Source organism: Myotis myotis, unplaced genomic scaffold (assembly GCF_014108235.1).
Source record: "Myotis myotis isolate mMyoMyo1 unplaced genomic scaffold, mMyoMyo1.p scaffold_m19_p_9, whole genome shotgun sequence".
In the NCBI taxonomy this organism is placed as follows: Eukaryota; Metazoa; Chordata; class Mammalia; order Chiroptera; family Vespertilionidae; genus Myotis; species Myotis myotis.
In genome coordinates this window covers 532,821-555,984 of record NW_023416401.1, presented here as the reverse complement: position 1 = coordinate 555,984, position 23,164 = coordinate 532,821, and the positions used below count along the sequence as shown (strand labels likewise).

General features: G+C 54.4%; 1 protein-coding gene across 3 annotated transcripts in view; it reads right to left on the bottom strand.

Annotated features, from left to right (window-relative positions):
• Nucleotides 1-3,103: 3,103 nt before the first annotated feature.
• Nucleotides 3,104-23,164, bottom strand: part of TTC39C (tetratricopeptide repeat domain 39C) — a 34,726-nt gene continuing 14,665 nt past the window's right edge. For 2 of the 3 annotated variants that reach the window (XM_036321608.1, XM_036321610.1), the window contains 10 exons: nt 20,873-21,199; nt 18,566-18,774; nt 14,426-14,519; nt 12,770-12,877; nt 11,863-11,972; nt 10,551-10,674; nt 7,982-8,079; nt 6,111-6,215; nt 5,047-5,085; nt 3,104-3,826 (listed from right to left, as the gene is read on the bottom strand). In XM_036321608.1, coding sequence (XP_036177501.1) covers nt 3,737-3,826; nt 5,047-5,085; nt 6,111-6,215; nt 7,982-8,079; nt 10,551-10,674; nt 11,863-11,972; nt 12,770-12,877; nt 14,426-14,519; nt 18,566-18,774; nt 20,873-21,199 — 1,304 coding nt within the window. In that variant the 3' untranslated portion in view covers nt 3,104-3,736. Of the gene's footprint in view, nt 3,827-5,046; nt 5,086-6,110; nt 6,216-7,981; nt 8,080-10,550; nt 10,675-11,862; nt 11,973-12,769; nt 12,878-14,425; nt 14,520-18,565; nt 18,775-20,844; nt 21,200-23,164 lie in introns of all 3 variants that reach the window. The other variant, XM_036321609.1, reaches the window with a different exon arrangement.

Here is a 23,164-nt window from a genome sequence, read left to right as displayed (position 1 = left end):
TCCCCTCACCCTTTATTTTTCTCCCTGACCTTCCAAGTCTCCTCCCCCTACTATTATCTTCTTGAGATGATCTGGGCTTGGCATTGTTTTCTACAAAATAGAGCACCAACAGGATCCAAAAAATACATATAAGAAACACCAACTGGTGCACCGTGACTGTGCGACTGGATAGCTTATCTCCGCAGCCACACAGCCACACGGGATACCTGCCCCCACCACCTGCTGCAGGAAGCAGTCAGCCGGGACGTTCACACAGCAAAGGAACACACCCCTGTGTGCGTGCTTTTCAACAACAAGGCACGCACTGTCCTTCCATCGCAGTCGGCAGAAATGTAAGTGCAAATTCTGTGAGTGACTGATTATACACTATATCCCCACAAATATTCTAATCGTCTGACACCAGGAAGTAACAATCCTTTACTCAACTACTTCACTATCACGTGTAAAATAACAAAGACCCCTCGCCCCATAAAAGGAAAACCTCAAGTACATTCACCACAAGAGTGCATGTTGCATTCGTATGATCAGACTAGGCCTCCAGGCCGCACATGTGGCGAGTCCACGAAACAGACAGTACGGGCGTCTCCCGTCAGAGGCAGCATCTAACACAAAAGTATATTTGACAACAGAAACGAGGCCCATTTGAGAGCCTCCAGAATACGAAAGGGGAGGAGGGATGCCAACACAAACCGCACACACAGATGCAGATGGTCCCACTGGCACAGCTGCTTTCATCAGGGCGGGCGAGAGCGTTTTACCCTAAACCGAGTCCCCAGGCAGGTCCCGGAGTCCCAGGCTGGGCCGATCACGGTACGCAGGCCAGTAACGGGATTACTCAGCTCAAAAAATGCCCAAGTGCCCATCAGCAGAGGAGTGGATAAAACAACAAGTACAGTGCTTTTACACCATGGAATACTACCCAACAATAAAAAACAAAGAACTCTTACCATTTGCAACAGCATGGATGGACCTGGAGAGCATTGTGCTGAGCGAAATAAGCCAGTCAGAGAAAGACCAATATCCCGTGATCTCACTCATCTGTGGAATCCAATGAACCAAATAAACTGGAGATATTTTGATGATCAAAAATAGACCCAGAGGCATAGAAGCATGAACAGACTGTTGAACCTCAGAGGGAAGGCGGGGGTGGATGGGTGGGAAGAGATTAACCCATGAAGTTGTCTGCATATATGCATAACCCATGAACACAGACAATGGGGTGGTGAGGGGCGATAATGGGAGGGGGAGGACCCATGTAATACTTTCAACAATAGAGATTTTTTTTAAAAAATGCCCGCGGACGTCAGTGATCTGAGGTGCAGCTCTGGCTGCGGCTTTTAGAGTCACTGTCTACCCCATCCGTGCTCTGCCACCAGGTGAGGAGCCCAGCACCACAGGGTTACCCTGCACCAAACTAGGACAGTCTATACTCAGACCTGCTCTCTCACAGCTAAAGGAAAACCTATTGGACAGTGTAACGCTGTCTATTCTGTTAGGTGAACTGAACACAAACGTAAGCTGAAATCTTGAAATCTCTCTGGAGAAACATATTTTAAAGCAGTTAATGCAGGAACAATTTTTAAAAAATTTGCGAAGCACCGGTCTTTACTCTTTGCAGAATAACAGCTCCAATACTATTGGAACTGAAGATGCCAGCAGCGACGCTGAGGCAAGCACTCGTGGTCCCGAAACGCTGCACGGTCAGGAGTTTGCCGCGCATCCAACAGCCAAGAAGCGAACGAAATGGCAAGAGCCACGTTGTAAAGATTCATGAAGTTCTTCCCTTCAGATTCGCTGGAACCAGGGGTCCGGGATGTTTAGGCACGAAGTCCTCTCTGCAGAAAGCATCTACGAGGCTTCAGCGTCGACCCCTCTGGAGGGAGGGCAGGGCCTCTTCTCTCGGGCTATACGCGATCTGCAGGGCTCACACCGGAAAGTCAATGTGAAGGAACACGTTGGAAGCGAGGAAACGTGAGGGTAACAGCCAAGGTCGGTGAAGAACACTCACTCCTTTCCAAGAACTATCATCCCCTCCCGGCCGACAAAGTAGATTGAACCTGCCTGCAGTCTGCGCGGCTCCTCCCATGTTGAATTTGGGGAAGCAGCATCAAGTGTGAACATTGCATAAGATCATGCTTCGGCTAAAAGGATATGTGCCGGGAGCCAGTTCCAGCATGTCAGGAAGGGCCCAATCATCTGGGAATGGCTAAAAGGGCATCTTAGTCTACATATTATTGCCTCCTACTGGCCAAACGCCTGAACAGCCATAGGCAAATGCCCCCATTCCGACAATGCTTGAGTATAGGAAACCTTACCCTTTGAAGTGTATATCTCCACCTCACCTTAGGACAAATTGTGTTAATAAAAAGCAAGGGGTCCTGAGACAAGGAGATCTTAGGTTCCTCTGGCCCCCAAATGCCTTTCAAAATTATGCTTCATCTCTGGACTCTTTATTAAGTTACACACAGCCCTTCTCCAGATTGCTGAACCCTTCTAGATGCTGGAACAAGAACCCCGGCAGATGGGTAAATAAACGACACTCCAAGATGACACACTTTAGCTCAATATAAACTTGTAAAAAATCGACCCTTATGATTGAGCCAACTGAGCCACACAATCATGGCAGAAACCCTTAAGGGACTGAGGTATTTTTTCAAAATAGATTTTTATTGATTTCAGGGAGGAAGGGAGAGAGATACAGAAGCATCAATAGTGAGAGAGAATCCTTGATCGGCTGCCTCCTGCATGCCCCCTCCTGGGAATGGAGCCCACAACCCAGACAGGACATGTGCCCGGACTAGGTATGGAACCCGGGACCCTTCAGTCTGCAGGCCAAACCAGCTAGGGTGGGACTGAGGTATTTTGATTCTTCAAAACCACAGGTGTGCAGCACTGGACAAAGGTGCAATTAAATGGCAATTACAATGAGCGACAAAGGATTAAAAATAACTCTGAACTCCTGTTACATCCAATGACCTGAGCGCAGGGGGACGTTAGGACACCCCGGCCAGGAGGTAGCCCAGCGCAGCCTTCCGATGGCTCCACCCCTCGAAACACTCTGCGGACAGCCTGGAGATAAATACTTTGACGAGACAACCTCAGCTGAAGAGCAATTGTTTTTTTTAATAAAGAAAACAAGGAACCCTGGGTTCTTAACATATACTTTTTACAATAAAGGAATATTCAGTTCCTGGTCCGGAGACCGGTCCACTGGTAACAGGAAGAACTAACTGGGGTAAATCAATTTGCTTTTTGTGCCTGAGTTTCGTGGTCTGGGCTGCGGGGATCGGAATATCTGTGCCATGTTCTCCACAGGGGCGGCGCGAGGGCAAAGAAAAACACCGGAAGCACTGCCTTTTCCCCAAACACACCGTAACTGCCGCACCGGCACCTCTCGGTGTGGCCCGGCAGACGTGTGCTTACGGGCGGCGTGTCCACAAGATCGCAGTTTGAGTGTGGAGCTTGGCTTTTATTTTAAAAATAATAAATCACAAAACTAAAGTGTCCGAACAAGGTCACTTAACCCCTCCCAGGCGTTGGTTACAAGGACTAGGTCTCTGCTGCTTTTTGGAGCTAGATCTCCACTACGGCGGCCTAACGGGGAAGCGTCTGTCCCTGCGCAGGCGGCGGCGGCGGCGGGGAAGGCGGGTCCTCGAGGAGCAGCGTCCTCTGCTTCCAGCCTCTGCCTCCAGCCGCAGGGGCAGAACCCGGAGGGGGGACGGGGGGAGCCCGCCCGTCACTGCGGGACCAGCTCCCGCAGGGAGGCCAGCGCCGCGTGGATGCGCACGTGCAGTCTGTTCTCAAAGTCGTAGCCAGAGAAGTCCTCCTGGAAGAACAAGCAAGGCACTGAGGGCCGCGCAGCGGAGCCACCGCGGGGTGAGCCCGAGTTCTGTCCGTCCCCAGGGACACCCCTCCCACTCCCGCCAAAGGCTCTGCACCCACTTGGTTTTATTTCCCAATCGCTGAGCTTTGGGATTTTTTTTTTTTAAATATCTTTTATTGATTTCAGAGAGGAAGGGAGAGGGAGAGAGAGAAAGATCCATGATGAGAGAGAGTCATGGATCGGCTGCCTCCTGCACACCCCTTATTGGGGGGTCAAGCCTGCAACTTGGGCACGTGCCCTGACCTGGAATCAACCCCGGGACCCTGCAGTCCACAGACCAACGCTCTATCCACAGAGCCAAACCAGCCAGGGCGTGACCTTTTTAAAGAATGCTAACTGCAGCCCTAGCTGGTGTGGCTCAGTGGATAGAGAGTCTGCCTGTGGACTGAAGGGTCCCAGGTTCGATTCTGGTCAAGGCCACATGCCCAGGTTATGGGCTCGATCCCCAGTGGGGGCGTGCAGGAGGCAGCCGATCAATGATTCTCTCTCATCATTGATGTTTCTATCTCTCTCTCCCTCTCCCTTCCTCTCTGAAATCAATAAAAATAATATTTAAAAGAAAAAAAGAAAGCTAACTGAACGTCATTAATTCGTCTCTGTGATGTTTTCCTCGTGTGACTCCTGACACCGTGGTCTTACGTGGCGTTCCATGTAAGCGGCCGTGAGAAATTCTTTAATCGGGAACATGGTTATGAAATGTCGTTACTTTCCACTCAAAGAAGAAGAGGGTGCATAAGGCAGGATGAGCGCGTTCACGGAGTGTCTTATGATACTGGTCATGTCACTTAAAGCTCAAGTGCTTGCTGACTCAACAATCGCCCCTTTTCCTTTCCAGAAATAGCAACCAGACCACCATTTCCCCAAATATCTTGAGTTTAGACCAGGGTGGGCAAACTTTTTGACTCGAGGGCCACATGGGTTCTTAAACTGGACCGGAGGGCCGGAACAAAAGCATGGATGGAGTGTTTGTGTGAACTAATATAAATTCAAAGTAAACATCATTACATAAAAGGGTACGGTCTTTTTTTTTTTTTTTTTTTTTTTTTTAGTTTTATTCATTTCAAACGGGCCGGATCCGGCCCGCGGGCTGTAGTTTGCCCACGGCTGGTTTAGACTCAGTGTGCAGAGGACAGGGCCCGGGCGGGAAGACTTAGGATCCTTACCTTTGCCTGGAGAAGGAGAGCTCTGCCTCTTGCTACCGTCTGTGAAGACAAACACACATCTCTTAACACCTCCGCCTGCTCAAGCGGAAAAGGTTGTAACAGGAGGATATGCTAATTCAGACAATTCAGTCACAGAGGTGAGTCAACTGCTCATGCAATGAAGACTCAACTTTCCCTTAACCCAATGATGTCAATAGATTTACATCAAGATGTTACTCCATGAACAATTTTTCATAACCTTCACTATCACCCCATAAACAAAACAGCTTAGAAGAGTTAGAATAGTGCAGGTGAAGGTCTCCTAAAAGAACCTAAGATTGGTGACAATTAAAAGGCTTATTGACGTCGGTAAGTTATGTCTCGTTATGTGTTTAAGGGTAAGGGTTATGCGACAATCAGGTTTCCGTGGGTTCGTAACTCAACTTTTAGGAAGCCCACATATTTGGAAACCGAGTGGAACTTGCTAAAAATTAGAATTTTACAAAACCAGTATCATGTCATTGAGCTCCCAAAATAAGGTAGCAAGCAAATCCAGCACCACTGGAATCCTATTTTTTAAAGAAACCCGCCCCATTATACGTATATACACATCTTCATAGGAATTATCAAGTTAATATATAAGGTATTCTAACATTTTTAAAGTAATCATACGCGTCATCCCATTTATTCTCACCACGATCTTTATTACATTGGCAAGATGGGTACTTTTTAATCCTGATTTATAGACGAGGAGGAAGGTGCTGGTTGAGGGGCCGAGCCAGGGGCACAGGAAGGTAAATGGCAGAGGATCCTCATGCATAAACCACACCACGACCCACATTCCTCCCTGAAAATGGTCACGATTCCCCCTCAGGTAAGTTTTTGCCCCAAAATCTCATTCCAGAGAAGACATTATCTCCTAAACAGATAGAATTCATGGCTTCTTGGACTCTCCTTATGGGAAATAAAAACAAACACCCCCCAGATCCCCCCGTTTCATCCATTTCTCATAAATGAAGGCTGCTTTTGCCTGCCTGCTTGCACGTTCCCGGTGATGAACTTCAAGAAAACACATAAGGTCTTACCTCTGGCTTGTCTAACAGGAGACAGCCCAGCTCATAGCAGGCGTACGGCTGGATGTACAGGTTATTCTGACGACACAACTCATCCTTCGCAGCGCGCTGGAAGAACTGAAAGAAAGACACATGTCACTGGGCGGATCAACTGCGTCAACGAGGCTCCGTGTCCCACTCAAGGCCCATCCCAGCTTCAGGGCGGCCATGTGCTGGGGACCTGCGGCTACAGAGGCGGGAAGAGTGAACACACGCTGACACTGATGCTTTTTGTTTTTTGTTAATCCTCACCCGAGAACATTATTCCCATTGCTTTTTTAGAGAGAGATGGAGGGAAGGAGGGAGGAGGGAGAGAGAGAGAGACAGAAAGAGAAACATCGATGTGGGAGAGACACATGGATTGGTTGCCTCCTACATGCACCTCAACCATGGCCAGGGATGGGGAACCTGCAAGCCAGGCATGTGCCCTTGACCAGGAATCAAACTGAGACCCTTCGGTACACGGGCCAATGCTCTAACCACTTGGAAGCACCAGCCAGGGCTGCTAAACACACATTTGCATTTCTCTAACTATGAGACTTCAATCTGCTCCTTCAACACTGTTCACACTCGCCCTCCATCCAACTGAGACTGTCGTCGTTGGTAGGAAGGAGGCTGCGTGTAAAGGAGGTCGCGTGTGAAGGAGGCCGCGTGTGAAGGAAGCTGCGTGTAAAGAGCGTTGGTAGGAAGGAGGCTGCGTGTGAAGGAGGCTGGGTGTGAAGGAGGCTGTGTGTAAAGAGCGTTGGTAGGAAGGAGGCTGCGTGTGAAGGAGGCTGGGTGTGAAGGAGGTTGTGTGTAAAGAGCGTTGGTAGGAAGGAGGCTGCGTGTGAAGGAGGCTGGGTGTGAAGGAGGTTGTGTGTAAAGAGCGTTGGTAGGAAGGAGGCTGGGTGTGAAGGAAGCTGCGTGTAAAGAGCATTGGTAGGAAGGAGGCTGCGTGTGAAGGAGGCTGGGTGTGAAGGAGGTTGTGTGTAAAGAGCGTTGGTAGGAAGGAGGCTGCGTGTGAAGGAGGTTGCGTGTGAAGGAGGCTGGGTGTGAAGGAGGCTGCATGTGAAGGAGGCTGTGTGTGAAGAGCGTTGGTAGGAAGGAGGCTGTGTGTGAAGGAGGCTGCGTGTGAAGGAGGTTGCGTGTGAAGGAGGCTGGGTGTGAAGGAGGCTGCATGTGAAGGAGGCTGTGTGTGAAGAGCGTTGGTAGGAAGGAGGCTGTGTGTGAAGGAGGCTGCGTGTGAAGGAGGCTGCGTGTGAAAGAGGCTGCGTGTGAAGAGCATTGGTAGGAAGGAGGCTGGGTGTGAAGGAGGCTGCGTGTGAAGAGCGTTGCAGGAACCCAGGGCTGCACTAAACCTGGCACCAACCAGTACCCGGGCAGCGTAGGGGTGAAGCCCACGCGCAGGGAGCCTGGGTGTGCGGGGTGCGCGTGCCTGTTCTTACCTCCCCGCCCACATGTAACAGGTTCCGGCCCCGCCCACACGTAACAGGTTCCAGCCCCGCCCACACGTAACAGGCTCCGGCCCGCCCACACATGGCAGGTCCCGGCCCCGCCCACATGTAACAGGTTCCAGCCCCGCCCACACATGGCAGGTCCCGGCCCCGCCCACATGTAACAGGTCCCGGCCCCGCCCACACGTAGCAGGTCCCGGCCCCGCCCATATGTAACAGGTCCCGGCCCCGCCCACATGTAACAGGTTCCCGGCCCCGCCCACACGTAACAGGCTCCGGCCCCGCCCACATGTAACAGGTCCCGGCCCTGCCCACACGTAACAGGTCCCGGCCCCGCCCACACGTAACAGGTCCCGGCCCCGCCCACACGTAGCAGGTCCCGGCCCGCCCTCCGCGGCGCTGCCCGCCTACCTGGGCGGCGTCCTCCGTGTTCCCCAGACACTTGTGGATGGCCCCGAGCAGCAGGTGCTTCAGCCCCACGGCCGCGGCGTCGTCCACCTCATGGCAGGCTGGAGAGAGGCAGAGGGCGGAGGGACACGGCCCTTAGTTCCCCACGCATCACCCAGAGCGAGTCTTCTACTGTCTACACCACTGGTCGGCAAACTGTGGCTCCCGAGCCACATGCGGCTCTTTGGCCCCTTGAGTGTGGCTCTTCCTAAGCCTTAGGAGGACCCTAATTAAGTTAATAACAATGTACCTACCTATATAGTTTAAGTTTAAAAATTTGGCTCTCAAAAGAAATTTCAACCGTCGTACTGTTGATATTTGGCTGTTGACTAATGAGTTTGCCGACCACTGGTCTACACGCACTCGGTTCATGATTCTGCCCCTGAGAACCAGAAGGGCCCTGGACCCCTGCGTGAGGTCCGAAAGGCTGGCGACCGCTGCCCTAGACGGTGTGTCTCAGTGGATAGAGCATCGGCCTGCGGACTGAAGGGTCCCAGGTTTGATTCTGGTCAAGGGCATGTACCTCGGTTGCAGGCTCCTCCCTGGCCCTGGCCCTGGTCGGGGCACATGCAGGAGGCAACCCATCCATGTGTTTCTCTCACATCAATGTTTCTCTCCGTCTCTCCCTCTCTCTTCCTCTCTAAAATCAATGGAAACACATCCTCCGGGAGGAACAAAAAACAACAACAACAACAAAAAATCCCCCAGAAGGGTCCCCTTCCTCCACCGTTTAGTGAAGATCCTCAAAGAGACGCCGAGGCACAAGCCGCAGGGCCAGGGAGCTGACGCGGCTGCTTGGAACTACATGGAAGGAGACGACGGAAAGGCCTCACACTCTGGGACCCCGACCACGTGGCCTGGAAAGGCAGCGCCATGGAGGCAGGGACGAGCCCGGTGGGTCCACAGGTCCTGGGGGAGGGCAGGGGGCTCGGGGGTCTGAGGGCCATGACCGTCTACATGATTACACCCGTGAGAGTGGACGCACGCCATTACACACGTGTCTAACCCCGCACCACACATGGATCTCACGTAAACGGGACGTTGGGTGACAGTGACATGTCGGTGTGGGTGCATCAGCTGCACCAAAGGCTCCCCGGGGGGGGGGGGGGGGAGGCCGATGGCTGGGGGGCAGCTTGTATGGGGAAGGGAGAGGGGAGCTATGTGGGTCTCTGCGAACCTAAACGGCCCTAAAAAACAAAGCCTATTTACACATCACATTTAATTGCACTATATTGACTTCATAACCCTGCCACGGGCACTGGCCGTGTTCGTATGGGCACCGTCCTCGTCACGGAGGCGCCGGACCCGACCCTCCCCCTTGAGAACCTCACTGTCCACTGGGGAGGAGGGGGCACAGGCGGAGGGCGCGAGGGAAGTTTTCCCAGGACACGAGAAAGGAGGGATTGGAACACAGCAGAGCGAATAAAGGAGGAAAGGAAGGAATTATGTCTATGGACCAATAAAGACACAGATTTGGGAAGCTTTTATAGATATGTACATACACATACATGCATACACATCCGCACACACGGACACACGCCCATACAAGCACCAGGACGGCACGGGAAGCGAACGTGAAGAACGGAACCTGAGCTGATAGAACAGCTGCTGCCTCCAAACGCCGGGCTGGGAGCAGCTCCCCATGACGAGCACCCGGCGAGCCCGGCCGGCGGGGCTCAGGGTGAGCGTCCACCTGTGAACCAGGAGGTCAGGTTCGATTCCCGTCAGGGCACAGGTCCGGGTTGTGGGCTCGATCCCTGGTGGGGGGCGTGCAGGAGGCAGCCGATCAATGATTCTCTCTCATCTTTGATGTTTCTCTCTGTCTCCCTTTCCCTTCCTCTCTGAAATCAACAAAAACATATTTTTTTTTAAAAATAGGGGAAATCCTTTAAAAATAAAATAATACGGACTAACCCCAAGGCAGCAGCCGTATGGGGGAAGGGGTGCCGTTCACACTCACGCCTGCATTCAGTCTTTCCTGAGCACTTATGTGCTGGGAAGGCCCAGGTACTTGAGATACAGCAGAAACAACACAGAAACCCTCTGCCCTTAAGAAACCGACCTTTTGCTGCAGATTCTCACCCGAGGATACGTTCCCACTGATTTTTAGAGAGTGGGAGGGAGGGAGGGAGAGACAGAGAGAGGAACATCGATGCGAGAGAGACACATCGACTGGCTGCCTCCTGCATGCGCCCGGACCAGGGCCAGGGGTAGAGCCTGTAACTGAATCAAACCTGGGCCCCTTCAGTCCCCGGGCTGACGCTCTATCCACTGAGCCAAACCGGCACGGGGTTTTTAAATGTTTTAATGGATTTCTTAGAGAGAGAGGAAGGGAGAAGGAGAGAGAGAGAAACATCAACGACGAGAGAGAATCACGGATCGGCCGCCTCCTGCACACCGTACACTGGGGATCGAGCCGCAACCCCCGCACGTGCCCGGACCGGGAATCGAACCGTGACCTCCTGGTTCGTAGGCTGACACTCGGCCCGAGCCCCGCCGGCCAGGCTGGGTTTTGTTTGCTTTTGGGTTTTACCTTGACTCATCCTCTGCAGGCTGGGGGAGGAGCAGTTGGGGAGGGCCTTCCAGAGGTACAGCACTTCCACGGAGGCCAGCACGCACAGCGCGCGGGTGGGCGCCTGCTTCCGGAACCGCTCCGCCTGCAACGGGTCGGCATGGTCAGGCCACGCGTTTCTTTACAACAGATTCAAACAGGACGCTCATGCTCAGAGACACCACAGGACTCCGTTCAGGCTGGGCGTGAGCCAGCCCCTCCTACAGAGCTGCGAGGCAAACACCTTCTGTAAGAAACGCTCGCTCTCCGGTCCCTAGTCTACTGACACATCCCTCTCACTCTTCGCCTCGGTCTGCCATCGCGGCTCAGGAGGGGTCCGGGAACCTGGGGATGAAACCAGATGCGCTTCCTTCCGTTCAGGTGAGCGGGGCTTCTAGACCTGGAGGAGGCTGCTCGGCAGGGGTCAGGGGAGGGGAGCCGGGGAGCCGGCTAGTGGCGGTTTGTGGAATTTCTCATTTCCTGCCTAGCTCGGTGCTCTCGGGGCCTCGCACACTACAGTCTAGTTCATCCTCAAACTAAGTCACTGGGAGCTCATTCGATAAACATTCGTGAAATGAAAACCATGGGACACTCAGGACATGGCCAGGAGTCACATGACCCACGGCAACTCAGCCAAATCTTACTCTTTAAGGTACAGGGCACATTAGGGACGCTGTCCCCGCAGTCCCGGGCCTGTCTGTCGTACATGGGATGTGTGTAATTTTCTTAATCAGGTCGAAATGTGATCTGGCCTGGCCGGCGTGGCTCAGTGGTTGAGCATCAACCTATGAACCAGGAGGTCAGGGTTCGATTCCCAGTCAGCGCATGTGCCTGGGGTTGTGGGCTCGATCCCCAGTGTAGGGTGTGCAGGTGGCAGCTGATCAATGATTCTCTCTCACCTTTGATGTTTCCATCTCTCTCCCCCTTTCCCTTCCTCTCTGAAATCAAATAAAAAATATTTTTAAAAGAATGTGATGTGTTCGCTGTCCTGGCCGAGGGCCCGCCTACTTGCCTTCTGAGTGACCTAACCCTCCGGACGATGCTTCCCGCCCAGGTGTGCGCGTCGGCTCTCGAGGGTCTGCGAGATCTCCACTCCCTCAAACCCCCACGACTGTTCCGTGATCCGCCACACACCACGCACCGCACTCGGAGCAGAACTCCGACCGTGCCAGGGGTGAGCCGCGCTTGCCGGCACGGAGGTTGCCAGCTGTCGATCGGATGCCCTAGGACCCGAGAGGTGGTGTCGGCTGCAAAAGGCCATTCCCAGCAACACCCGCGCACAGGCCCCACCCACCTTCTTCACGGAGAACTGCTCTATCTGGTTGTTCTTCCTCTTGAAGAGCTTCTGCACCTCCTTGAAGATGGCCTGCGCGCCATCCACGTCGCCGGCGGCCCCCTGGCAAACTGAGAAACGCCGTTTATTCTCACGTGTCGGCGGGAAGCGCTCTCAGGGTGACCTAGGCTGGTGGCACTTAGAAATGTGGTCACATCAACAAACGGGCGCAGACGGGTTAAGAGACGGTGACACAAAGGACTGTGCCTCCTGCCGGCCAGCCGTCGGGGATTTGACAGCCGTTTCCCGGGGTTCCACCAGGGGGCAGCATCTCTCTCTCTCTCCCCTCAGGCCAGGGCAGGAAGTTGGGAGAGCTCAGTCCTTCTCAGAAATGGCAGGTGTGTCTGCAGGGGGACCTGCAGTGTGGGAACAGCGTGTGCTCTGCACAGTGACTGTACATACAACAGGGTCCTCAGGAAACACGGTGGAGCGACTACTCAGAGCCTGAGCCACTTTAAAGACAGAAACGCAATGAGAAAGACGTGCTGGATTCTTAAAAATTCTCTCAATCCCCAAGAAATAAATGTATTTTAGAAAATGCAGCAGAGGGTAGAGGTAGGGTGAGGCTGCTTAGGGCAACAAGCATCCCAAGACACGGACGTGACCAGCCCAGAGAGGGAGGTGGGGGTGGGGGTGGGGGGAGGTGTGTGTTGCTGAAATGGTCAGTGAGCCCAGCATTATGCTGCTGGCCATGCGACAGCACAAAACACGGACACCCTGGGGAAACGGAGGAAGCACAGAGCTCCGCCTCCTCCTGCCGGGATGCTCCCTCTGCGGATGGTGACCGTGCGCGTCCGAAACGAGAGACGTTGCTGCCACAGGGACAGGCAGTGCTGAAATAGCGCGTGTTCTGCAGAGTCACACTCACCGGCGGTCAGGTAGGCGTAGTAGCACTGCGACCACCGGGACTCGTTCTTCAGCCTCTCAAAGGAGCCAAAGGCGTCCTGGAAGTTCAGCTCGATCATGCTGCACCAGCCTGGGAGAGAACAGGGTCAGGGCAGCTCGATCGGCTGCACCAGCCTGGGAGGGAGCAGGGTCAGGGCAGCTCGATCCGGCTGCACCAGCCTGGGAGAGAACAGGGTCAGGGCAGCTCGATCGGCTGCACCAGCCTGGGAGGGAGCAGGGTCAGGGTAGCTCGATCCGGCTGCACCAGCCTGGGAGAGAACAGGGTCAGGGCAGCTCGATCGGCTGCACCAGCCTGGGAGGGAGCAGGGTCAGGGCAGCTCGATCGGCTGCACCAGCCTGGGAGGGAGCAGGGTCAGGGCAGCTCGATCGGCTGCACCAGCCTGGGAGGGAGCAGGGTCAGGGCAGCTCGATAGGCTGCACCAGCCTGGGAGAGAACAGGGTCAGGGCAGCTCGATCGGCTGCACCAGCCTGGGAGGGAGCAGGGTCAGGGCAGCTCGATCGGCTGCACCAGCCTGGGAGGGAGCAGGGTCAGTGCAGCCGCCAGCTCCGTGTGCGCCCACAGCCCGAACTGGCGACACACCTCCACCCCGTCATCTCCTCTGTGAGTGCTGTATGCACACCACCTGAAAACACTTTCAAAATTATTTTGTTCTCGCCCTCGCCTGTTTGGCTCAGTGGATAGAGCGTCAGCCTGTAGGCCAAAGGGTCCTGGGTTCGATTCCAGTCAAGGGCATGTGTTCGGCAGGGTGCGTGCAGGAGACAACCAATCGATGTGTTTCTCTCACATTGATGTTTCTCTGTCTTTCCCTCTCTCCCACTCTCTCTAAAAATCAACGGAAGGATTAAAAAGATAAATAAGTAAAAATAAAATTATTTTTTTCTCTTAAATATTTTCAGTGTGCCATTTTGATTAAGACCTCACAGCCGGTGACGCAGTAAAGAGGGAATGTGAGGCCAAGATTTCTATAAAACACTCCCACGTGTCGCCGACGGGGTAAGATGGCCCCGAGCAGAGAGTCCTGTCCAGGGTGGGACAGCACAGGGACAGCCATGCCACGAGGTCACAGAGGGACTCGGTGGCAGGAGCAGGAAACTGTCAAATTCTCATGTGCAAGCGATAAGGTATTTACAAATGGTTCCGTCCACTCAGTTAACACTGACTAACGCTGACAACCCATTATCCTAAATTCAAAATCTCATGAAGAATCAAGTATAAAGACATAATGAGCCCACCTGGGGAGAGTGGGGGTGGCGGCAGCTGAGCATCCACCTAAGAACCAGGAGGTCGCAGGTTCCATCCCCAGCAGGGGGCATGCAGGAGGCAGCGATCCATGATGTCTCTCTCATCGATATTTCTCTCTCTCTCTCTCCACAAAGCAATAAAACATATTTTTTTAAAAAAAGAAACCATGAGAATCGCCAAGACAAGCGGCATTGCTTGTGCTACGCTAGCTGCGTCCTCTGACGACCCAGAGGCGGCAGGACTCGATGAGGACAGAGGCGGAGCAGCCCAAGAAGGAGGCGCCCAGGAGAGCGAGGTCACTCTCGGGACAGGAGCCGGCGCAGCTGAGCCGTGAACGCGCCGTTTCCCGACCGAAGGCCCGGCCCTCGCACTCACCGATCTCGTACAGACAGACGTGCTGGATCTCCCTCTGGTCCACGGCGAGCTCCAGGGCCGTGTGGAAGGAGGCCAAGGCACTGTTGATCTGACACTGCGGGGAGAGGAAAGCCAGTCACCGCTGCCCCTGTCATCGCACCACAACTGCTTCATTCCAAGCAGTCTCCTCAACAGTCGTCAAAAACCGCTGAGCCCATGGAAGAGAGCGGCTCAAAGGCTCCTGGGAAGCCCGGCCGGTGTGGCTCAGTGGTCGACCTATGAACCAGGAGGTCACAGTCTGATTCCTGGTCAAGGCACGTGCCTGGTTGCGGGCTCGATTCCATGTGGGGTGTGCAGGAGGCAGCCGATCCGTGATTCTCTCTCATCATGGATGTTTCTCTCTCTCTCCCTCTCCCTTCCTCTCTGGCATCAATAAAAATATATTTAAAAGCAATAAAAACAAAAGGGAGGCATAGAGAGTTGACACACACAGAAGAGGCGGTGACTCCAGAGGCAGATTGGAGTGATGGGGCCACAAGCCCAGGAATGCGGGCGGCCACCAGTGCCTGCAAGAGGCAAGGAAAGACTCTCCCCGGAGCCCCAAACACCTGACGTCACCCCCGGGCAGCTGGCTGGGCTCCTGGCCCCAGAACCATGAGGAAATGAACTCCTGTTGCTTTTACGCCACCAGAGTTGTGGGAATTTGTTACTCAGCTTTAGAAAAGTAATACGGTATATTTCTTTAAAAACGGAGAAGCTTTTGCTGCGAGAGGCACTCAAGCAGAAATAGAAAGTGCTGAGACCATTATCAGATCGTAGTGACATCATCCCAGGAGCAGGCACAGCTCCAAATTCAGTTCTAGTTCCATTCCGATCGCTCACTGAGGAATCAGCATGAGCAGTTATTGAAACAGTGGAAATACAGCTCCCCTTACTTTTCACCCAAATAATTTAAAACAAAACTGATCTTGGGGAGCCCTGGCTGGTTTGCCTCAGTGGACAGAGCATCAGCCTGCAGACTGAAGGGTCCCGGGTTCGATTCCAGCCAAGGGCACAGGCCCTTGTTCATAGGTTGACGCTCAACCACGGAGCCACGCTGGCCGGATGCATCCTCGCTTTATCCCCACCTTTCACTTTAGAGGAGGCCCTAACGTTGAAGCATTAGCTATCGTTTGCTAACAGTTTTTGTAGATGCCATTTTTACGGCAGATGCAGACAGGGATCTGTACTCTTTGATTTTACTAATGACACCATGGAAGCTCTGACCAAGGAAACAACTCGAGGAAAATCCGCTGAGCTATTTACTTGCAGCAGCACCTGCCGTCACCGTGCAATGCTGTGAAGTAGCAGGGAAAGAACCACAGCCCAGGATCCCAACAGCGACTCCCCACGGGGAAATGCCAGGTCACTGACATTAACGGCACACCAGCTACTCATGAAAACGGTGCTCACACGTCCACATTCGATTTGCAAACACAACTGCATCAAGTCTCGTGTGTGGAGGGAAGATCGAAATGATCTGAAGTAAAACAGAACGTAAGGATCGCTGGCTTATTTGTGTGAAGTCGCTCAGTGACGAGAACCCTCCCTGTCACCTGTAACACGCAGAAGGACACGTGACAGCCCACTTACTCACGGGTGGCTCAGCATTAGTGCTGCAGCCGCAGGACTCTGACAACAGGTTGTGCACTTAACCCCACGCAGGGCAGGGCAGGGCAGGCTCAGCCCCTTGGGCACAGTGAGCTCAGGGAAACGCCTCCGACAGCAGCACAGACGGGGGTGAGCCTAGCAATCGACGAGTGCACTTAACGTACTGGCGATGTTACGATCAGCTCCTCCTTCCTCCGCCTGATACGGATGCACCTCGCTGGGGAGCAGGACAGAGACACCCTCCGCGGAATAAGCCCCTCACTGTGCGGGTCTAAGAATGAAGGCACCGAGGGCCTGGTGCCCGAGGGAGTGAAGAGAGCCCGCAGGACGGGAGGGAGGCCTCCGGTGAAAGAGGAATGAACAGATGCCAGGGAACGGCTCTCCCCGCACCGCCCTCTCCTGCTCCTATAAATAACCACCCGCACCAGCCGCAGGGCTGCTGCTCTGAGACCAGACGCAGGCTCGCTCGTCAGCCACGCAGGAAACGCTGCCAGCAGCAGCTCCAAGGAGGGTCAAGGAGCCAGAGCCCAGAGCCCGGCCCTGCCCCCCAGCTCTCGCCCAGCACCACGGCCGTGAGCCCTCAGGGCCTCTGGCTCTTTTCTCTCCGATAAATTCATTGCCAGAGGGATCCACGTCCCCTTCGCTGTTCCTGCCACAACTGTGAGCTCACAGCTAAAAAGCAACACAGCCCTGGCCGGTGTGGCTCAGTGGATAGAGCATGGGCCTGCGGACGAAGGGTCCTGGGTTCGATTCCCATCGAGGGCAGGTCCCTCGGCTGCAGGCTCCTCCCCGGCCCCAGTCGGGATGTGCAGGGGAGGCAGCCAATCGACGTGTCTCTCTCACATCCACGTTTCCTTCTCTCCCCCCTTCCACGCTCTCTAAGCATCATGGGAAATACCCTCAGGGCAGGATGAACAACACAACAACCAAAAGCAACACCAGGACGGGACGGGACGGGAGCACCAGAGAAAACGCGACTTCATCGTTCAGTCCGAGAGAGAGCACTACAGCCACTTTCCAAAGGTCCCGTGGGCCATGGAAGGCCGGGCAGGAGAGGCGGAGAGTCCGAGCAGGACCACACGCCGGGGGAGGTGAGAGCGCCTCCCCACCTCCCGACAGGACCCTGGGAGGGGGGGCCTGGGGAAGGTGACGCGAGGGTCACGGGAGGGCCGTCAGGGTCACGGGAGGGCCGTCAGGATCACTGGAGGATGGTGAGGGTCACTGAGGGTCATGGGAGGGCTGTGAGGGTCACTGGAGGGCCGTCAGGGTCATGGGAGGACCCAGGTCGTTAGAACCTCTCGCTGATTCGCTGCTCCATTGGGGAGCCATGGGCTCACCCAGCGCACAGCTGCCTTCCTTCATAGGCACGATGTCTCACCGACATTTTCATTTTTGTTCAAACCCTCATGTCCTCAAGCAGGAGATGGAAAACAAGGTGCCACGGAGGGACAGCCCCGGCCCGCACCCCCTCAGGGCGTGTCAGTGCCTGGAGTCACAGCCTGGCTCCGGCTGGTGCTCAGGGAGGACCCTTCCCTTCGTTCTTTGGCGAATCTTCGCCCGAGGACAACGTTCCATTGGTTTTTAGGGAGAGTGGGAGGAGGAGACAGAGAGACATGGACGTGAGAGACACATCGATTAGCTGCCTCCTGCACACGCCCTTCCCAGGCCCGGGATTGGGCCTGAAACCGAGGTCCATGCCCTTGGCGGCACCCTAACCACTGACCCAGCCAGCAGGGCCCCTTCTCTTCTTTCCATAGAAAGCGGATGACATTTTACATCTACGCCACCGGCTGCCCTAGGGACTGGATGAGTGGACCGCACGTGTGGCACGCGGGCACAGCAGGCAGGGGAGTGGGGTGGACCGCACGTGTGGCACGCGGGCACAGCAGGCAGGGGAGTGGGTGGACCGCACGAGTGGTACGCGGGCACAGCAGGCAGGGGAGTGGGGTGGACCGCACGGGTAGTACGCGGGCACAGCAGGCAGGGGAGTGGGGTGGACCGCACGGGTAGTACGCGGGCACAGCAGGCAGGGGAGTGGGGTGGACCGCACGGGTAGTACGCGGGCACAGCAGGCAGGAGAGTGGCACACACGGAAAATAAAAGCCACGATGACTTCAGAGCTGGTGCCGTCCCTGACATGGCAGGCGGTTTCGTGTATAAACATCCATCGTTAGCCACCATGACATTTCAGAGGTGGATTACTAGGAACTGCATGGGAGATAAAGTGTGTTTCCTGTTCTTCATCTAAGAGACTTTTTAACGCTCCTGCCTGCCGCCCAGGCGCCAATCTCGGCTCACAGCCTACACTCTCCCCTGCCCCGCCCGCGGCTCTGGCTCAGGAGCAGGCAGCGGGCTGACAGCCCGGGGTCCTGGACGTGGCCACGACACAAGGGAAGGCACGGACGGTTCCTGGCCTCGGACATGCGGCACCCGTGAGGCTCGTCCCAGGCGGGAATGACAGGCGGGCCCGCAGGAGGCTTTACTCAGAACGCACACATGCAGGCACGGTACCTCGAGTCGCTGGATGCGCCCCTTGAAGAACATGAAGAGGGAGGAGTTGGGGTAGGCAGCCTCCTTCCTGCGCAGGATCTCCTTGGCCTCCTCCAGGCCCGCCCGGCTGTCGCTGCCGTCCAGGGCGAAGAAGGGGCGGACCACGGTGTGGAACCACAGGAGCGCCAGCCTGCGGGGGGAGAGATGCTGGGCCCGGCCCCCTCCCGGCCCTGCTGCTCACACACAGGCGCACGTGTGCGCGTCCGAACACCCCCCCCGCCCCCCCCAGCTCGCTGCGCCGTCAGAGAGCCGCCCGTCTTAGTGCCGTCAGCATTTGGAAAACTGCAACTTCAGCACCCGGAGCAGCCCACGCCCCCGGGTGAGCGCGAATCGAGGCCGGAAGCATGTAGCTCCCGAGGCTCCCGGGTGACGCCACGCCTCGCTCATCGAGGCGCAAACGAGACAGGAACCGAGGCCGGCACGTCCTGTCCCTCCTCAGGAAAGCGTTACTTTTTTGCAAAAGGAAAATGTTGCTTTCTGCCGTGTTCACAAGCAGGCCTCAGAGTCAGGATGTAAGTGCAGGAGCCACGGGCAAAGCCACGGGTTAAAGTATAAATGAGGGAGCAGATGAAGGGCCCTTTCTCGGGCCTTCAAAGAGGCTCCATTTAGAAAACAAGTAAGTAAATTACTAAAAATCCTGTCACTTCAAATCCACCCCTTTCGGGAAAAGTGCCGTCTTAAAGGAGGCCCTCCAGGGACGCACCGGGCTCTGCCTTAATGAACAGAATGTTTAACCCACAACCAATACTTTTCTGTAAGCGTGTGCTCCTGGCACATGCAGAAATGTGGTTCCCTTTTAGAAATCAGGCTGATGTACATTAATAATTCTAACGCTTCCTTTCTCAGAAAACAGTGTCAACATGTAAACAGACAAATGATCACACACTACAAATCTGTTAAGTCAAATTAACGAAGGACCACAGTTTGTGTCATTGAATGAGTTTGGGGAGGCACAAACATTTTTGAAATGAAAATTTAACAATCTCACCCTAGCCAGTTTGGCTCAGCGGACAGAGCGTCAGCCTGCAGACTGAAGGGTCCCAGGTTCGATTCCGGTCAAGGGCACATGCCCGGGTTGTGGACTCGATCCCCAGTGTGGGGTGTGCAGGAGGCCGCCGATCAATGATTCTCTCTCATCATTGATATCTCTCTCTCTCTCTCTCTCTCTCTCTCTCTCTCTCTCTCTCACCCTTCTTCTCTGAAATCAATCAATCAATAATAATAATAAAATGAACGATCTCTTTAATAGCCACCACATATTATAAATATCCAAATTCCTCAATTCCGACAAGCGTAGAAATAGAGTGCTCGAACGCTCCCTGTGATATCAACATTATTGGGGAAAATTCTGACAAGTGGTACGATGTCCAAGGACATCGAGTGTCTGGTAACATCATCCAAATTGCAAATCACAGGTATTTACCAAATTGGAAAAAAAATCACACCATTTTTAACTGATGGAGGATGGGTGGTCCCTGCTCTGAACAGTACACTCTCGTGTTTAAGTAACTGCCACTTAAGCTTAGACTGAACCACATAGTGACTCGGTTTACTGCGATCGCACCAAGGAGCCAAAGCCACATCTAAGAGACCAAGGGACCAACCAGAATCGTCACGAAAATTACCCAAGATGAGGGCAGAAGAATAAAAATTCATAATCACAGAAAAGTCCTGTCAGACTTTCATCCTTTAAATCTAAGAACTGGAACTGGGATCTTGGTGACTGTGGTCAAGGTCCCCAGAACGGCTTACACCCTCATGTAAGGCTGGGAATGGGATCGTTTTACCGTCTGAACGCAGGACCCGTCTGTGAGCCTTAGCACTGGGCCTGGCTCCCTAAGACAGCGTCTACCAACCCCGGAACCACGGCCGTCGGCCTTGTATCGCAAGACAGGAGGTTCGCCCAGCTGCGCGTGGCCCAGCAGTCGAGCACTGACCCAGGCAGCCGGTCAGGGTCACCGTCTGACTCCCGGTCAGGGCACAGGCCCGCGTGGTGGGTCGGTGCCCCGTGTGGGGCGTGCAGGAGGCAGCCGATCCATGATTCTCGCATCATGGATGTTTCTCTCTCTCTCTCTCCTTCTCCCTTCCTCTCTGAACTCAATACAAATAAAAAAATAGAAAAAGACACTCGCCTGATGGCCACTAAACCCGCGTTTACCTGCCGCTCCTCTCCCGGGCCGACCGCGGGCCCCTTACGCTCAACACTACGTTACCGACAAAGCAGCGCAACAGCTACTCACGTAGCTAAAGGGGCCTTCATGTCCTTACTTTCGCTCGCATACATCAGTGAAGACAGCCCCTGGCGGCGGTCTCCGGGGAACCCCAGCAGGTTGATGATTTTGAGCAGGTTGGGGGGCACCATGGAGATGCAAAGGTGGAACAGGCCGTATCCAAAGCTCACGGCACCTCTCAGCCGGCTCAGGGTCTCCTCGGACACCCCGTCGGCCGCCACGTGGTTGTCGTTGGTGGCGTCGGCGGGCGCGGGCCCCCCCGGCGGCCGCCTCTGGTGCAGCTCCTGCAGCGCGTTGATGTCCAGGTAGCACTTGTTGTAGATCTTCCAGGCTTTCCGCAGTATCCAGCCGCCTTTTATGTACGCTGGGCAGGGAGAGCGGACAGTGAGCGCGCAGGCACCGTTCCCGCACGGACGGCAGAGGGCGTGCAAGAGCGCCTCAAACCGGGCAACGCCGCATCCTTTTCATTTTTTTATTTTTTTGGGGGCGTGGGGGGCTTTATAGGCCATTCTACCACTCAGGGCTGCAAACCACTAAAAAAATACTTTAGTTCTTTTTTGAAAATATGTTTTAATTGGTTTCAGAGAAAAAGGGAGAGGGAGAGAGAGATGGAAGCATCCATGATGAGAGAGAATCACTGACCGGCTGCCTCCTGCACGCCCCCCACTGGGGACATGGGACAAGCTTGGGAGAAAGCCTGAGAACTAGAACCTGGGGTAAGTGTGGAGCGTAACGGTCACGTCACCCTTGTCCCTGCCACAGCTCTCCCACAGTCCACACTCAGGGACTGATTAGCAGGACCGACTAACAGTGACCCTCTCGATGGGGAGGGGGGTGACGAACCCCACCATCCAGGTGCTCGGGGCCATGGGGACGGAGACCTTCCCAGCCCCGCCAGCGATGATGGCGAAGAACCCATGGACCGGGAGGTTGCTGTTCGATTCCGGGTCAGGACGCATGCCCGGGGGTGAGGCAGTAACAACATTCACAGACTCGCGTCTACCTGGAGCTCAGGCAGGCGTGTGCCAACCGCTCCAGGGCTGGGGGAGGGGCGCCTATAACAGACACGTCCCAGGAGTTTTTCCCCCAAAAAAATTATCCACAAAAAATGTTCTCTGCCCTGACCGGTTTGGCTCAGTGGATAGAGCGTCGGCCTGCGGACTGAAGGGTCCCGGGTTCGATTCCGGTCAAGGGCATGTACCTGGGTTGCAGGCTCATCCCCAGTGGGGAGTGTGCAGGAGGCGGCTGATCGATGTTTCTCTCTCATCCATGTTTCTAACTCTCTGTTCCTCTCCCTTCCTCTCTGTAAAAAATCAATAAAATATATTTTAAAAAATGTTTTCTGAGAAATGGGCCTCAGCAAAGCAGGAAATAAACACTTTAGGGTGTAACAACCCCAATGGTTCTAAAAGGCGAGGGAAGCCCACTCCGGCTGTGGGAAGAGCTCAGGAGATTTATCTCAGTGCAGCGGCGGATGCAATGGCGTGAGCACACTCCGCCTGTACAAGCTTCCTCGGCACACCGGGAAGTGGCAGCGCCCGCCTGAGCAAGCCCCCTAGAGCCCCTACAGAGTACCCTGATCTTTCCTACCATTGGCTGCCCTAAGGATGGTGTAAACTTCTGATTGGTCCGGAATGTTATATATGTTGCTGCACTTACACAATAAACTTAGATCTGCGTCTCTGAACCTGGTCTCCGGAGTCGGGCATGCTTCGTTAGGACTCCGTCGGCCTCATCCCCGCGGGACCCCCTGCCTCACTGGGTTATACTTGTTGTTTCAAACAAACACTGAGCTATTCGCAAAGCAAATCACCACACACGCTTATTAGAGACTGAGGTCTTCGTGCTGCCAGAACCTCACTTCAGTATCAATATCACATTCAGTAAAGTCTACGGCTGGGGGAGGAACCAAGGGCACTGCTTAAACATCTATGACAAGTGGAACAATAACTGATGCATATCAGCCTGCCGGGAGAATGAGACGGCCACTTCTCAAGGCAATTTGGGAAAGAAATTCAGTACACGAGTGAAACATTTTTTTTAAAAGCAAAGAACACATGCATGTCCAGGAGAAACTGTTTAAATTACAGAATGGCTCAGCCAGTGTAGCTCAGAAGTCAGGGTTCGATTCCCGTCAGGGCACATGCCTGGTGGCGGGCTTGATTCCCAGTGTGGGGCGTGCAGGAGGCAGCTGATCAGTGATTCTCTCTCATCATTGATGTTTCTATCTCTCTCTCCCTCTCCTTGACTCTTTGAAATAAATAAAAATGTACTTTCACAAAAAATAAATTACAGAATGTTCATGTTAAACTAATATGCTATTATTTAC